The 15,913-nt window shown below is 32.3% G+C and overlaps 2 protein-coding genes across 2 annotated transcripts; one reads left to right on the forward strand and one right to left on the reverse strand.

Annotated features, from left to right (window-relative positions):
• Positions 1 to 2,433: 2,433 nt before the first annotated feature.
• LOC129004696 (uncharacterized) lies at positions 2,434 to 5,587 on the reverse strand. The gene is made up of 3 exons (XM_054433261.1): positions 5,446 to 5,587; positions 3,764 to 3,991; positions 2,434 to 2,643 (listed from the first exon to the last, which is right to left on the reverse strand). Exons 1-3 carry the CDS (start codon positions 5,488 to 5,490, stop codon positions 2,485 to 2,487), a joined length of 432 nt encoding a protein of 143 aa, XP_054289236.1. The 5' UTR covers positions 5,491 to 5,587; the 3' UTR covers positions 2,434 to 2,484.
• Positions 5,588 to 11,192: 5,605 nt separating this feature from the next.
• Positions 11,193 to 14,630, forward strand: LOC129004700 (uncharacterized). The gene is made up of 3 exons (XM_054433266.1): positions 11,193 to 11,342; positions 12,678 to 12,887; positions 14,377 to 14,630. The coding sequence occupies exons 1-3, from the start codon at positions 11,298 to 11,300 to the stop codon at positions 14,584 to 14,586; spliced, it is 465 nt and encodes a 154-aa protein (XP_054289241.1). The 5' UTR covers positions 11,193 to 11,297; the 3' UTR covers positions 14,587 to 14,630.
• Positions 14,631 to 15,913: the final 1,283 nt, after the last annotated feature.

Below are 15,913 nucleotides of genomic sequence, written 5' to 3' on the forward strand. Positions count from 1 at the left end.
ATTTTAGTGTAAATCAATTCAGGCTAATGTAAATTCGCTTAGTCTGCAGGCTTGCTGCGGCGGGGGTATTTCAGTGTGTGTCAGTGGTGTTGTGTTTGTTGTTTAGTGTTAACAAGCATTAACTCAATTTCTAATTTGTTTTATTTTATCTACACAAAAATACGGCTGGTTTAATATTCTTAACTGAGTGGTATGATTATTAATTTAAAATGATTCTACTTTATATTAAATTTTAAACATCGAAAATACAGTAAACAAATTTAATTTTGCCTAATTATATGACTAATATCTGTTTCATCTAGCTCTAAAATTGTTTTAAGAAAGTTAAGCTTTGCCAAGCTTAATTTGTTTTATTAGCAATAGGGACTGAAATTACTAAAACCAAGTAAATTTCATTTGTTTAAAGGTAGTTCTACAGTATTCTTGATGAGACTTATAAGTGTGGCACAGAGGTTTGAATCAACGACTTTATCTTGTCGCAGAACATTAGCTAATAAAAGGGGGAGGGGAGAAAAGAAACATATTTTATTAAAAGCCTTGTATAAATTGTTTAAATACATTCCAAACAGCCCACTGATTCTTTTAAGAGATACATTGATTTAATTACAAAGATAATTCTAAATCTCAGAGCAGAGTTAAGTAAATCACGGGTCAAAGTTGGAAATAACATTACAAGTTATGTGAGGCCGTTTAACAAAGGCCTTCTAATAGCACTGAGCCTTTGGAATGTTCTGTGTCTCATGCACCATGTTTGATTAGGTTACCTGTGTTAGGTTAGCCTCTTAACAAAAATAAATATTTATAATCCAGTTTCAAGTTTCTTTAGGATATTTGTTAATGGAAAACTGTTTGTTGTATCAGAAGCTGGTTCTTATTAATCGAATAGTTAAAGGAAATAATTTATTTCACACCATTATCATGATTCTAAAATAAATTGATAAAACATAGCAACAAACTACTTTGTGATTTATTTTAGATTAAGAAAAAAACTATCCATGCGTTTTTACCAAACTGTTAAAGCATTTCTTTAAGCTATATTTTAAACACATATTTAAGAAATCATACGTAAAACGTTTCACATAGAGTATGATCCCTTAAAAAAATATTCATTTAAATTTCAACCTGATTGTCTGTTGAATAGCAGATAAATTTAAAGATGACTCAAGCTTGAAACTCTTTCAAACAAGAAAATAACGGTATACGTTTAAATTAACTAAAAAAATATAGCTAAGTATTATTTCTAATAATAAATACCCCCGCCGCAGCAAACCTGCAGACTAAGTAAATTTCCATTCGCCTGATTGGTTTTACACTAAAATGCCTCCTTAAAAATATCACATTTATTTTATTCCTTAAATAATAGAACTATTTCAACAAGTACTTAGGTTTGCTGCAACAGGGAGGGTAAACAAGTTTTTGTTGTTGTAAAATAGTAAAATAGTTTAGTAAGAAATGAATGAATTTTTTCAAATTCGACCAAAACATGTTCATAAACAAGCAAACTACAACAGTTGACTTATTCTCCATAAGAATAACATGGGAATTTTAAATTTACAATTTTTGGAATTTTTTCACAACCATTAGGCGCACAATAACGCTTCAATATACTAAATTATTTGTTTTTATGCTCTACAAATGGTTAGGAAAGAAATTGTAAAATTTTTAATTTTTAGGGTCAAAAATTGGAAAAACCTATTTATATCCCGTAAAACCCCCCACAAACCCCTGTTCCCATAGCCCGATTACGATCATGCTGGTTCGCAAACTCCTTCGAATAAATGTAGGTTTACAAGTATATACCAAATTTAATCAAAATCAGATCATTTTTGCTCGAGTTATCACGCTAACAGACACTTATATATAAATATATATATATTTTTGAGGAGATCTTGATAGAGTTTATGATAAATGAAACATTGAACATTGCAAATTTTCGTTTAATACAAACGTTTTCAAGCAAAGAGAAATTAATGAAAAATGTAAAAATGAACAATAAAAATAAATATGAACTGTTTACAAATAGTTGAATTTTGAGAACATATGATTGAGTACAGATAAAAGAAAATAATGAAATCAGCCTAAAAGAAAATTAAAATTCAGCTGAGTTGAACCACTTTTTTACTATCTTAAATTTAAACCAGAGGGGAACTTTGTTTTCAGTACCAACTGGTGAGCCAATTCAGAATTTCTTTAAGTCAGTTGGTTGCATTTAGGGTTTTGATGTGGGTTTACTTTGTGAAGGGCTTTAAGGGTATATGCATTGGAACTGATGGTGTTTTTGGCCTCTATAGACCTCAAAACTAAAAAGTAAATCGGTCCCAGGTCCAGGTCTTACCATGAGTACTACGGTAATAGCTTATTCCCTATATGGGAAATTCGCTCAAAAATGAAAGATAGAGGCTCTTTCTAGGGTTATAATTGAAAACATTAGTGTAGTATTTTAAGTTTTAATTTCTGAAATTATTCATCATAAAAGAAGAGTCTTCACTGGCGTGCCCAAACTTCGTACTCCAGTTGAGTGATAGAATCAACTACTGGCCTGGGCCCGGTCTCTATGAATAGTGATTCGTTGTGATAGGAAATCAAGACAAACCCTTTTCCGTTGCTGTCTGCGACACCCCCTGGTACATACTGGGGAGCAGACTGGAAACAACATACAATCTCTTAGCTAAAGTAATACATAGTTCAATATATTGTTCATAATTATGTATTAGAAATGATTTTGAAGTGGAATTATCAAGTGATAAAACAAGCAAGCTTTGTAAAGTTTTGGCCTTTAGTTATATTGAGATTTAATGAAAAGTCTTACATTATGATTGTATCACCGTCGACTTTGGTATTAAAATGTACTTTATTCGTTTAAAAATCTAAAACTGGGTTTATTTGGCATTTAATTTCCGAATCCATTCGATTAGTTTAAAAATAATCTTGAATGTAGTGCTTAGACACATACCTTGAAACTGTCTTAAGTTGTTGGATAAGGTTGCTTTATGTCTAAGAAAATGCCAAATGTAGGCTATATATGAGTAAGTTATAGTAAGCAAACAATTTTATAAGTTGATTCAAAACATTCCCAAAGCGGCAACGGTTGCAGTTACAGTTATTTAATTAAGCTCGGTTATTTAATTTTACAGGAATGTAAAGTTCAAGACTCTGCTGAAATTCTATAAAATTAAATAAAACCGTTGGAAAAAAAAACATTTCTTGAGCTTAAACATAAAAAGAAAGTTTTAATCATTTATACTTTTTATCCAACCCAGTGAAAAAATGAAGAAATCGAGAAGCTGCAACAAGTGTTCTTTGTTTGTCCAATAGTTCACTCAACAATTCTACAGTTGTATTTTTTTTTTTTAGAAACACATTTACAATATTAAAACCCTAATTACTATGTGTTTAATGTAAACACAACGTGAAACATAAAATTCATGTTTTAATACTTTTTTTAGACAATACCGATCTAGAACGATGCGTTATTGTAAATTTGATTGATATGGTATTTTTTATATTGTAGGATCAAAATCAAGAAGAGAAACATCTAATTATGATTTAAGTTACAGTAAAATCGTTGTTCACGGTGTTATCTTTAAGAGCAAATCATAATGCGTGTATAAAACTGGCATTTATACACTTATATGTTAACTTCTGCACTTTAATATGCTCATCTCCAGAACTTTCTGAAGAACGAACTTATAATCAAAATATAGTAATATCAAGTTAAATGTACCAAATTTAAAATATATGCTAATGTATTCTGAAGACTTACTGGTAGAGCTGAGACCTTGTCCTTCATGGCATAAGTGACGTCAGTCAAGTTGTGTTCGGAATTACTGTATGTTGCGACTCTCAGTACAGTTTTGTACAGAGGGTTTACCAGGTCAGAGCCGTTGTAGTAGGAGGAGGTCGTGTTGTATAGAGATACAAGTTTGTAGCCCTTCTCGACTGTCTCAGAGTCTACGTCTGGTAGACCCATCGGGACACATTGAACGTAGACCTGAGTGAAAGTGATGGTTTAGTAAAAATGTTACTGCTTAAAGTAAAAAAATATAATACTACTAATTAATTAGTTGACAGAAATACAAAGTTTGGAATGATTAGTCTAAGGTTTGATATTATTTTATCCCTAGCTTTCATAGGATTCGATTGGAATTCTTAGACTTTGTACGGTCCAAAAGCCGGCCTGTGACTATGAAGCGCAAACCTTCTATTATGTATCATCATTGGTTGGTAGCTTAACCTCTGGGTATAGAAAAAATTCCTAATTCAGATCGATCCAGCAACTATCAGATTTAAATATTAACCCTTTAACCCACCGGCTTTGGATCTGGCCTGAACTAATTCTTAATCTTGCTTTACCTTTATTGAGAACTGGATAGGTGCGATTTCAGAATGATTAAGTTTTGTTGATATAGGTTTAGTTAACATAACTTCTACAGTGAACTTAAATTCCTAGTGAATAATCATGTATACAGAAATAATATCAATAAAATGTAAGACAACATTGCTTGAAGATATTTACTTAATTATCACATTTAGATCAAACACACTAAACAATAACTGGTTGATTCTACATAAAAACTGATAAAAAGTGGTTTAAATACCTGTACTGTTGATAATCCAAATGGTTTTGTTACAACTGGTTTTTGCTTGCAATGTATCCACCATCAGGTTTTGCAAGGATATTATCGCTTCTTCTGAAGGGCGTCAAAGTTCATAAATATTTACAAAACATCGATCACATAGAATACACACAACATATATGACTAGGCCTAGCTTTAACGACGCGACCGCTGGAAGTTTACGTCTAGACTGCCCAGGTGACAATGTCCTTGCAAAACCTGATGATGGCTCCATTGTGAGGCAAAAATAGTTGTAAACAACCATTTGGGTTATCAACATTACATATATTTAAACCACTTTTAGTGTATCATGATAATCCGGAAGATACCCGTTCCATAGATGAAAAGTTGATTGTTTTTGCATTTACCAATTTAGTTTTAAGTAGTTATACATGTGTTTCAGACTCTTATATAAACCATATTACAAGGAGCCTTGTTCGTATAAGTTTTAAATATTAACAGAAACTTTTTTCCTCATTGCCCTAGTCAAGTTTATTATTACTTCAAGTACTGTCAACTATTCGAAAGTATTTGCAATTTTCTAAAATTAATGTAAACAATAAAAATACTGATACTATACTTCATGTTATTCCTTTCCAAAATAAAATAAATTTAGTTGAAGGAAAACCGATTAGACCTTTTAACTAAGCAAACTAACCTAACTAATGACTAAGTAAACCACCTAACCAAACAAGTATTCTAGTCTGAAAATTAAACTGACCTTTAATATGACAAAAAAAAAATAATATAGAGAAAATAATTTTATCAATTTTGTTTTATACTATATATTGTTTTATACTATATATTTTTTGGTTATGGTAAAACTTACAATGAACGCAAGAGTAAAACAGAAAAGTCCTGTGGAGAATGCCATGGCTGCTTCTTCTGATGTTGAAGTTCTACAATATTATAAACATATGGGTAGAGTTAAACGTTCTTATAGTATCAATCTGACAGTTTCAAGTAGCCTGTCCCATTATCCTAGCCTTCACCTTCACCACTATCTTAGTCTACTTCACTTTAAGTGATTTGGGAAACACGTTTTCCCCAAATTTAAAAGTGACTGGATGACAGGTGTTTTAAGAAGAAAATGAGATAAAAAATTTTCCTTGGCGTCATAAGAAAAAACCTAAACTGAAATGATAAAAATGTTTTAACTTAACAATATTATAATGTAACGTCACCATTTATTTTTAAAATAAATGTTGAATATTCAGAATTATTAATGGGTTTTAAATTATAAGGGTAAAAGTATATGTTAAATGCATTTTGAAAAGACAATTTTGTAATGATTTTGTATTGGTAAAGTGATCAGATTTTTTTTATATAACTAAAATGAAATATACATTGTTATTGTTGCATGTTGATAATTGTAACAAACATGCCTATAAACATTCATATCAAGTTTTCCTAAATTATTTTTTCATAGTTTATAACATAAAACATTTGTTCGGTTAAACATTTAATTTGACCATTGGCATTTTACTACCCCCTGTTAATGAAACCGTGTAATATTCATTAATTAATACACTTATTACATAGCAAAAGCCTTACTTTTAGTTAATGTTACTAACTATTTAAAATTAGAAAAATTACTGTCACAATATTTCGAAACTGTTCATTTATCATACACGTACGTATTTATATGCACAGTTCAAATACGTAAATTATTTCCTAGAAATTATCATTTTAATAAACGGGTACGTTCATATAATTTGAATTACATAATTTACTGGTTTAAAGTAGTAAGAAGTATGACACGTATCTACAGGGTGACAAAAAAGTCTGGAAATGGCTTGAAATCTTTTTAACTAAATTCGTTTGAAAATTCAAACTTTTCACATCAACTTGTATGTATGATAACTACTTTTTGCAAGCATTTCCATTTTTTGACCTCTACCAGGGGACGACCCATGAAGAGTAGGTACATAATCTTTAATGTAAGCATAGGTTGATATGCACATCATTTTAAAGGTCTGGTCAAGTGGAGTTCATTGCCGGAAACCGCGTCAAAAAAGGTTCATCCGTTACAAAATGGCGGCAGTCCAAAGTTCTTGCGGAATATACCTGCAGAGGCCTTAGTATTGGTAAATACTCATATTCAACATTAGCCGGGAAATCTGAAACCCGGTTAAATTTGTTTTGAAGATTTTATAATATTAGTCTATGAGCTAGTTGACTTTAAAATACAGTTTCAGCTCTCAAGCTAATGTTTAATACGACAGACCTTTAAAATTATGTGCACATCAACCTATGCTTACATTAAAGATTATGTACCTACTCCTCATGGGTCGTCCCCTGGTTTTTTTTATAAGGGAGAGGAGGTAAAAATGCTTTTACGCACACAGGTAGCCAGCCTGTAGTGTGAGACTCCTGAGCTTGTCAGACTACTCACTAAAAAACCCCCTCTACTCTGTTGGACACAGACCTGGGATTGTTTGTCACATTACTTCAGGTCAGGTCAACGTGTGACCTAAGCCCTCAGGGCTCGCACCGTTTCTGGCATTCCATTTCTTTATGACCTAGACCGCATCTCGGTCAAGCTCTAGCTTCTTTGTGCGGAGAATATCCTGGACGAAATGTGACATACAGGTCCAATTGTCCTCACCCTCCGTCATCATCGGAATGACCGTGTCCACCAACAACTGCCCTACATGTTGTTCAGCCTCCAGGCGGGAACCTTCCCAAAGCTGGCAGCGGAAGAAGGTGTGCTCCGCGTCGTCGGGAGTGCCTGGGCAGTAGATGCAATCGGGTGACACGGCTTTGCCCATCCTGAACGGGTACGACCGAAAAAACCCGTGACCTGTCAGAAACTGGGTAAGGTAATAGTCCACCTCACCATACCGTCGGTCAACCCATGGTTGGACTTGCTGAATCAGTCTCCTGGTCCAGCGTACCCGCGACTCCTGTTCCCAGCTCTCCTGCCAGAGCTGGTAGGTGCGGTTGCGCTCCTCCATTTTTGCATGGTCCTCTCCACGCCGCTGATAAATCGCTTTCCTCTCCGCCCCCAAAAGTTTGACGGGGATTACTCCAGCAACCACCAAGATGGCAGGTTCAGACACTGTTCGGTAGGCGGATGCTACCCTGAGTGCTGCCTGACGCTGCACTCTGGCAAGCCGCATCCTATACACCTCCTTATTGAGCGCGTCTGCCCACACCTCCGCACCATACAGGAGCACTGGTCGTCCCCTGGTAGAGGTAAAAAAAAAATGATAATGCTTGGAAAAAATAGTTTTCATACATGTAAGTTGATGTGAAAGGTTTGAATTTTCTAACGGATTTATTGAAAAAGATATTAAACCGTTTCCAGACTTTTTTGTCACCCTGTATACATTCTTTCATAAAAAAAAATATTGTAATCCATGGCATGACAAGCAATGAAAATAAAATGTTCACTGTTTTATAATACATAATCATTTACACATTTTAGGAGAGCATACTGAACATATAGCTCTTGGCAAATGGATTTCAAGACCAGCAAGTTTTGTTGTTCTTTTTATACTTGGTTTTAGCAATATAATGATTTCCAATATAATGATTCGGTAATGATTTCCTTCATTACCGATGAATAAGGAGTATAAATAAATGTGGTAAGTGAAGCCAGGAGCTACATAGACTTAAAATATTCTCCCAGTTAAATATGTTTTCTTAAAGCTTTTGACATGTCAAAAAATAATGTGTAGCCCTGAAATGCACCGTTAAAATATATATAATCGATCTTTTGATACATCGTAAAATATATAGTTATTATAAAATAATCAGTACTACTAAGGTAGTTTGGCGGTTCCTAATTTAATTTAATTTAAACGTGGTTCCTAAGCGGAAAATAAAGTTTACTCTAATGCAGAATTAAAGCTACAGAGTTAAATATTTATTTTATAATTATTTACCTTGGTTGATTTAAATGCAGTTCTTGCAAGATATTCAAATTCTTAAAAGCTTTACATACCTTTTAATATGGTTCATACCCTAGTAATTATGATAGGATATAAGAGTCACCATGCACGAATTAATGTTGTTATTTTAATTTATACTTATTTTTTGTAAAGCGAGCGTATTTCAAACGGTCTTTTGAAGTATTTTCCAGCGTTTTGTACGCAATCAGTCTGGACGTAACATAAACCAACAACTCGGTTCATTAAAAACCGAACTTCACCTTCCTAATCCAACCTAACTTCATACCACTTAATAAAGCCCCGAATTCGCATAAAGAACCTGAACTACTACTATCCTTACATGACTAAATAAGGATTACATTTCAGCCAGTCCATCTATATCCCCATAATGAGAAAATATTTCCAAAGGAAACATCATAGAAAAAAGATTCTCTTATATATGTTCCCATACCAACGATGGTTTTTAATTTTCATCAACGATATTCTTCTTTTTCTCTTTAACTTTTTGATTGGCCTTTCCGCACTTTCATTTAACATAAAACTCCACATTAACAGTATTATAATTGTAGTAGAGTGATGCCATTAGGCCCTTTGAAGATAAATGACATCCAAAAGTCGTATTTTAACAGTGATTTAACTTAGTAATATTAACGTACGTTATAGAGTAATGCTATTACTATGTTTCACTGTGTTACTATGTTTATTATGTTTCAGGAGTAAAAAAACAAACAAAAAAAAACTATAAATCTACATATGAAAAAACAATATTTATGTGCAGTCACCTATATCCAATACCTACTAATTTTATAATAATTATTCTACTTTAGTAATCAGGGTGATTCAAAATGAATGACCCAGTTTTAGCGCTTTATAACTTTTATACTAATAAACTTACCGCTATAAAATGCACATCAAACGAAAAAGGAACTCAAAGAGTTTATGCCTTCCCAAGACACATCATTTTACAAAATCGATCCAGCAGAACTGTAGATTTAATTGTACAAAGTTAAAAAGTAATCTCCAACTTTTCTTACCACTAGAAATTAGGAGGTTACTTGACGTTTTTGCAAATAACTTTTAAATGGTGAGGAAATCGACCAAAGTGGAAGGTAATATTCCGAAAGAGAATAAAATTTCCTATAATCTACTATTATTTTCCTTTTTTGAAAATACTCAATAAATGTAGCCTAAATTTTGCTTAAAATAAAAAAGTGTGAAATTTAATGTTTATTGTCTACATTGAAGACGGGGATTTTCAATTTTTTTTCATTTTGAGGCAATTTTTGGTACCTTTCTTGAGTATTTTCAAAAATCAGTAATAGTAGATTGTAGCAAATTTTATTCTCTTTCGGAATATTACCTTCCACTTTGGTCGATTTCCCCACCATTTAAAAGTTATTTGCAAAAACGTCCAGTAACCTCCAAATTTCTGGCGGTAAAAAAGTTGGAGATTACTTTTTAACTTTGTACAATTAAATCTACAGTTCTGCTGGATCGATTTTGTTAAATGATGTGTCTTTGGAAGGCATAAACTCTTTGAGTTGCTTTTTCGTTTGATGTGTATTTTATAGCAGTAGGTTTAATAGTATACAAGCTATAATGCGTTAAAACTGGGTCATTCATTTTGAATCACCCTACATTATTTATACTAGTGTCGTTAAAGCTATCTTTATGCGATCGTTGCATAAACTACTATTACAAACGTTAGTTATATTTTTCCACAAAAAAAGGAACATAACACATCAGTGAGTGGTTTTTTTTATTATAGTGTAAGCAGTATGCATGGTCTTTAGGGTAAAAGGTTTTACTAGTTCACATTTAATTTGATATTTGTTAACTGTAATCCAGGCTATATACTTATTGTCGTCGTCAATTCACTGTCCATTTTCAGACTACTAGCTTTATTTCTTTAACGCCAGCTTAAACTTTAGCGTTATTATAGCTTAATTTCCAATTATAATAATATTGTCAAAATTCTCGGGGCAAACTTGTGCCGAATTTGTGAGCCATGTGTTTAAAGTTTTTTGTGGCACCTTATAATTTTGAAAATAAATATTTGACAATTTTATTGGATATAAAATGGAAAAATAGTTTCGAAATCATTCATCTGGCAATGTATAGTGGTTTGAGGACAAAGCAAAGTATGAAGACCATAAACTGTACAGACATTGTATCAATTGTGAAGGAAAAATCGAACTTATTTACTACATATCGACGGATAATTGATTAAATAAAAAAAATCATTAATTTTAATTCTGAAGTCCTTTGATTTGCCATTAACATTATGCACACACTCAACTTGGGTACATAAATACGGTGGTTTGTATTGCGTATAAATATGGTCTTTTTTATTAGACTAAGGTTAAGCGTCTGTATATAATTTAGCACTACAGAACAATGTTTTTAGTCAGTAGTAGAATATCATTTTGTCATGTGCCTGCTCGTATTAGTATGGACACAGTATTACCATTAATTGGACATCTTATAAACAGTGTAAATTAAACAATTACTGCATTAGTGCATCAGTTTGGTTTAATCTTGAAGATAACTCGAATTCATTTTTGACAAGTACATTAACTGTTATCAACCATGTGGTCTTTCCTAACATGTGTACTTGGAATTTCCTTTTGAATTAACTGTCATGAACAATCTTTATTGAGATATGTGTTGACAGCTCATATCTGATAACTGGGTTTGAGAACTTTCTATAAATATCTGGGCGAATAGTTGAAACAGTGTAATACCACAAAGTTTTCCTTTCTTCAACAAGCTTCACTCATCCAAGATGGCTTTCATTCAAGCTTCCTTGCTGGTAGCTTTTGTCTGCCTTGTAAGTATCAAGACATATTTTATTGCTTTGTCAATAATGCTAAAATTTTTCACTATTTATTATAAAATATTGGGTTTATTTTATAATATCAGGATAGTATTAAAGTTTGTACTGAGAGTTGACATTTTGTAGTCAAACGATGAAATTGAAACCTAATTGAAATGATCTATTAGAAGCTTTTCTTTTTCCCAAAGAGAACTAACTATAATTTTTACAGTATAATATTGGAATATAGATTTATAATGGCTCAAGTACAAAGACACATTGAACTGATTAATGTTGGTTATTAAATAATTTTAGTAGGTGTCATAAATTGACACTTGATTGTTTATGTTAATTCAGAACTTTCTGAACTCAGATGTTTCTGTTTATACGTATAAGCCTAAATACATTTTCTGAAGATTATAGGTCTGTTTATACCATTGTCTAAAACACATTTTTTTCAAATTTGATATCGACCTTTAAAACCAATCGTGTAGTTATTGTTTGCCATTTTCCTTTGATTTGCATTTGAACAAAACTAATGTTATTAGTAAAATTGTTTTCATATTTAAAACCTCGTTGTTTTAACTATATCAAAGAAATAAATCACTAGTTAATCCTTTTTGCGCTAATCCATTGCTCTAAACTCAAAGTATACTTGAAAAATATACATTCACTAAGTTAATCATTTGTATTATTTTGATATGAGCAATTTATAAAATAAATTTATTCGGATATTTGTGTTGATAGTACCGTAGGTCAGTAGTTTCAAGTAATTTCTTATTTAGTTAATCATTATTCTTTAAAAAGGATGGCTTATTACACGTATTTGCAAGTTGAGTGTACAGTATTTTTCCCCTTTTTGTGTTTGCTAACTTTATACGTAAAACACTTCGCTAAAACACTTCGTTGGTTTTAAAATGTGTATTTTTTATGATCCAACAAAATTTATCCTAAAATCTTCCTGACTGAACATCAACAGCACTGGGCTAAAGTGTGTGTGAAATGTAAAGTTTATGCGTATTTATGGCTCCAGTTGGTTATTTTATTGAGACAAATTGAAATGATTTATCTTCCGGGTGTTTCTCATTTTGCCACTTCGTACAAACACATCACTGGCGAACCCTTAGTATTACATACGGCCAATTTAGAAGCAGGTTATTCATTTTAAACACATCTCGAGGGTACAGTTTTGTGTTATAAGACATTATTTTTTTCTTATAGAAAGAAAGTATTGATAGAAAATAGAAAACCCCTTCTCATTAAATGTTCTGAACTACACGTAAATTCAATGTACATAACACAAAAAGGTTATCTATATTCCTTAATTAATTAATTAGAATGTTTGCGCAGGTCACCGGCCTTCCTGAAATAAGAAGCCAACTAACCAAATCTCCTCACTGGAAAATTTCTTCTTCTCAGACATCCCAAACTATTATGTTGGACGGTTCATTTAAAGAGTTGGCCTTAATAAAGATGAATGTTACTACATATAACTTGGTCAACAGCAGCTACCACCAAATGGTAACCGACAGAGTACGACAAGGACTCTCCAAGATCACGGTAACTAACACTAGTAATATTCTTAAGTTTTCGTTGTAAATATGCACATTAAACCATGAAAAAATACAGGGTGTTCATTTTGGAATAATCTAAACTAAAAAGTGCATATAAACATAGTTCGAACCAAATTTTGTTTAGCCGCTATCCACCATTTTGTATTTTTTACAAAACAATTTATATCTCAAGAACTATTCAAGCTACGGAAACCAAACTTCGCACTTACAATAATGGTGTCAGGAGTCATTTAAAAAATAACTATGTATTTTTTTTAATAAATTAATAAAACGGCGGCCATATAAACTCTTTAAACTTAAATTACTAATGGCTGGCTTTATGAAAAAATGATGAAAACACATTTATTTGGCATTTGTAATTTCCTATCAAACAATACCATTCAAAAAGATCAAATAAAGAATAGCTGAAATATCCAGATGTTTTATCGTTAAATGAGGCAAACCTGATTGGCTTAGCCTTTTTTGGGTAGCCATTATAAAATTAATAATCTGAATTGTTAATTTAAAAGAATATTTCATAGTTATTTCGTTTTATTGCCTATATACACAATAATTGTAGGTACAATGTTTGGTTTCCGCAGCTTGAATAATTCTTGAGATATAAATTGTTTTGTAAAAAAATACAAAACGTGGCTAGCGGCTAAACGATTTTTTTTCTATCTATGTTTAAATAAAATTTGTGTTTGTATTGATGAGTACTATGAGCCTCTGAAGTTTGTGACACCCTTTTCTGAACCCCCTGTATAATATGCCCATATTTTTGGAACTAAAATGTACTCAATACTCATTCTTTTATTAATTAATTTAATTTAATATTTAATTAATTAAAATCAGGCTAAAACTATTAAGTTGATTGGTGGCTATACGTTGGTTTAGTATTGGTGGCTTAACTCAGGTAAAGCCTGCTACTCAAAGAACCAACTCTAAAACTTTGTTAGTATAATTAGCTGAAAAAAATACAACAGAATGTTTGATATAACATTGTTTAAAATATTTGCATTATGCATTCGCAAATATTATAATTAATTCACCTCACATATGTTTTCCCGTGTCGAAATACAACTGGTAGTCTCTCCATTATCTCCCAGCTTGACACAATATTTAGGTTAACTACAATCTTAATATTCCAGTAAGAGTCACGTTAATTTGAAATTCATAATATTTACATTATTACAATTTTTGTTTTTTTGTCGTTATTAATAATCAACTGTAAAAAGCGTTAATACGCCAATAAGAAGTATTTCTCACTGAAAGACTAGAACGTAGTAATGACACTGCACGCTTAATATTTAACTAACACTGATATAGAAACCTGATATAAAACCAATTAATACAAAAACTGTCTTGAAAATTTTAGAACTTCAGATAGAACATTAAAACTGTCTTACAAAACTGCAACTAAAATTTAAATGTAGAGTTTATAAGAATCTCACCAATTTAAATGTCCACCTCTACTTTGCGTTAATGTCTCATAGATTGACCCAGAAGTACCAGAGGACAACTTGAACTTCTATGAGTTTGAGAAACACCGCCTTCCCTTATCTTTCAACATGACCCAGGAAGATGTAGTCTTTTATGGACCCAACCCTACCCAAGGGTTTGGAATGGTATATCATGTTGATGTCTACTCCAAGAAGCAACACCGTGCCGATGTCTTGGGTGCTCTCAAAAATCTTGCATTCTAAATCGCTTTGTAAAGGAAGAATCAATAAATGATAATCTAATATGACCATTTTTTAATTATCCAATAGGCTATCCTGTATGTTCTAGCTAATGGGGTAGTTTTAAACTGTTTCAAGTTATTTATTACTTTTTTGTGACTGGTCAAAGAAAAGAGTGGGACTTTTATAGCTCTGAATCGGGTTTGAATCCATGATAGTGTCCAAAACTATCCTTTCTAGTTTGTTATGACAACAGCTGTTTTGTGCTTCGGATGGAGCACATCATCAGGCCTGAAGAATATCAATTAGTAATTAAATATTCCTCGTGGTGGGGTTCGTCAAAAGTCTATTAGTAAAATCATAATTCCACCACGCAGAATATTTAATGACTTCAGACCTGATGATGTGCTCCATCGGTTTGGAAAGTAACAAGGTAAAATAAACCACTATACAAACATTTAAGGACTAGATTATAGTTCAGAGTGTTAAGACTGTTTAACTTATTGTTTAACGACGAACTAGCTCCACTAATACCACACGGAATAACATTTGTTACTTGTTATCATTTGTTCTTTAATTTTCTTGCCTTTACAAAATAAAAGTGTATACGAGGCGTCGAGAGGCCAAGGGAGATATGTGACTTTTTAAAAAATGTCATTGTATTTTTTTCATAGTCATAAAAAATAAAATAAAAATAAAAATAAATTCACTTATACCCCTTGGCTTCCAACTCTTAGGTGTTTAGTTTGGAGGCCAGGGGATATAAGTGAATTATTTGTTGAAATTCCACCCTTTTTTAACAAAACCCGTTACCATGACAACATTTTTTAAAAAGTCACATATCTCCCTTGGCCTCTCAACGCCTCGACTCCAAGTACGGGGATAGAAAAATGATTGAAATATTCGACTTAGAATTGTATATTAGAGTGTGGAATTGTAAACTATATGAGCTATCAAACGTGGTTTATTTGCTAATCTTTATATTAATTTGAAACTGTTTTTCTTTGTCACAGCTATTTTGAGAGAATGGCTGGGTGTAGAAACTTGGTAGAGGTGTCTAAAGAAAGGTCTTGGTCTGTAGATGAGCCATCAAAAGAGAAACATGGTGAATTCCCTCGGGGCTCTGCCCCAGTGGCCTTTAAATTCCCATCCCATGTTATTCTTATGGAGGAAAACGGGGTTTTTGTCACAGCTAATTTGAGAGAACGGCTGGGCGTAAAAACTTGGTAGGGGTGTCTAAAGAAAGGCATTGGTCTGTAGGTGAGCCATCAAAAGAGAAACAAGGTAAATTTCATTGGGGCTCTGCCCCAGAGGCCTTTAAAGTTCACTCTGCAATTTTGTTTACATTAAG

This window comes from Macrosteles quadrilineatus, unplaced genomic scaffold (genome assembly GCF_028750875.1).
Source record: "Macrosteles quadrilineatus isolate MER2022 unplaced genomic scaffold, UCM_ALF_1.0 Scaffold_10__1_contigs__length_6754688, whole genome shotgun sequence".
NCBI classification, from domain to species: Eukaryota; Metazoa; Arthropoda; class Insecta; order Hemiptera; family Cicadellidae; genus Macrosteles; species Macrosteles quadrilineatus.

What these genes read in the sequence shown, in the direction of transcription:
- LOC129004696 (XM_054433261.1), bottom strand. Translation starts at nt 5,490, where the DNA reads ATGGCATTCTCCACAGGACTTTTCTGTTTTACTCTTGCGTTCATT. An exon ending in GTTTTACTCTTGCGTTCATT is followed by an intron (nt 3,992 to 5,445) that starts GTAAGTTTTACC and finishes ACTTTCACTCAG; the next exon opens with GTCTACGTTCAATGTGTCCC. An exon ending in ACAAGGTCTCAGCTCTACCA is followed by an intron (nt 2,644 to 3,763) that starts GTAAGTCTTCAG and finishes TGTTGTTTCCAG; the next exon opens with TCTGCTCCCCAGTATGTACC.
- LOC129004700 (XM_054433266.1), top strand. Translation starts at nt 11,298, where the DNA reads ATGGCTTTCATTCAAGCTTCCTTGCTGGTAGCTTTTGTCTGCCTT. An exon ending in TGGTAGCTTTTGTCTGCCTT is followed by an intron (nt 11,343 to 12,677) that starts GTAAGTATCAAG and finishes ATGTTTGCGCAG; the next exon opens with GTCACCGGCCTTCCTGAAAT. An exon ending in AAGGACTCTCCAAGATCACG is followed by an intron (nt 12,888 to 14,376) that starts GTAACTAACACT and finishes AATGTCTCATAG; the next exon opens with ATTGACCCAGAAGTACCAGA.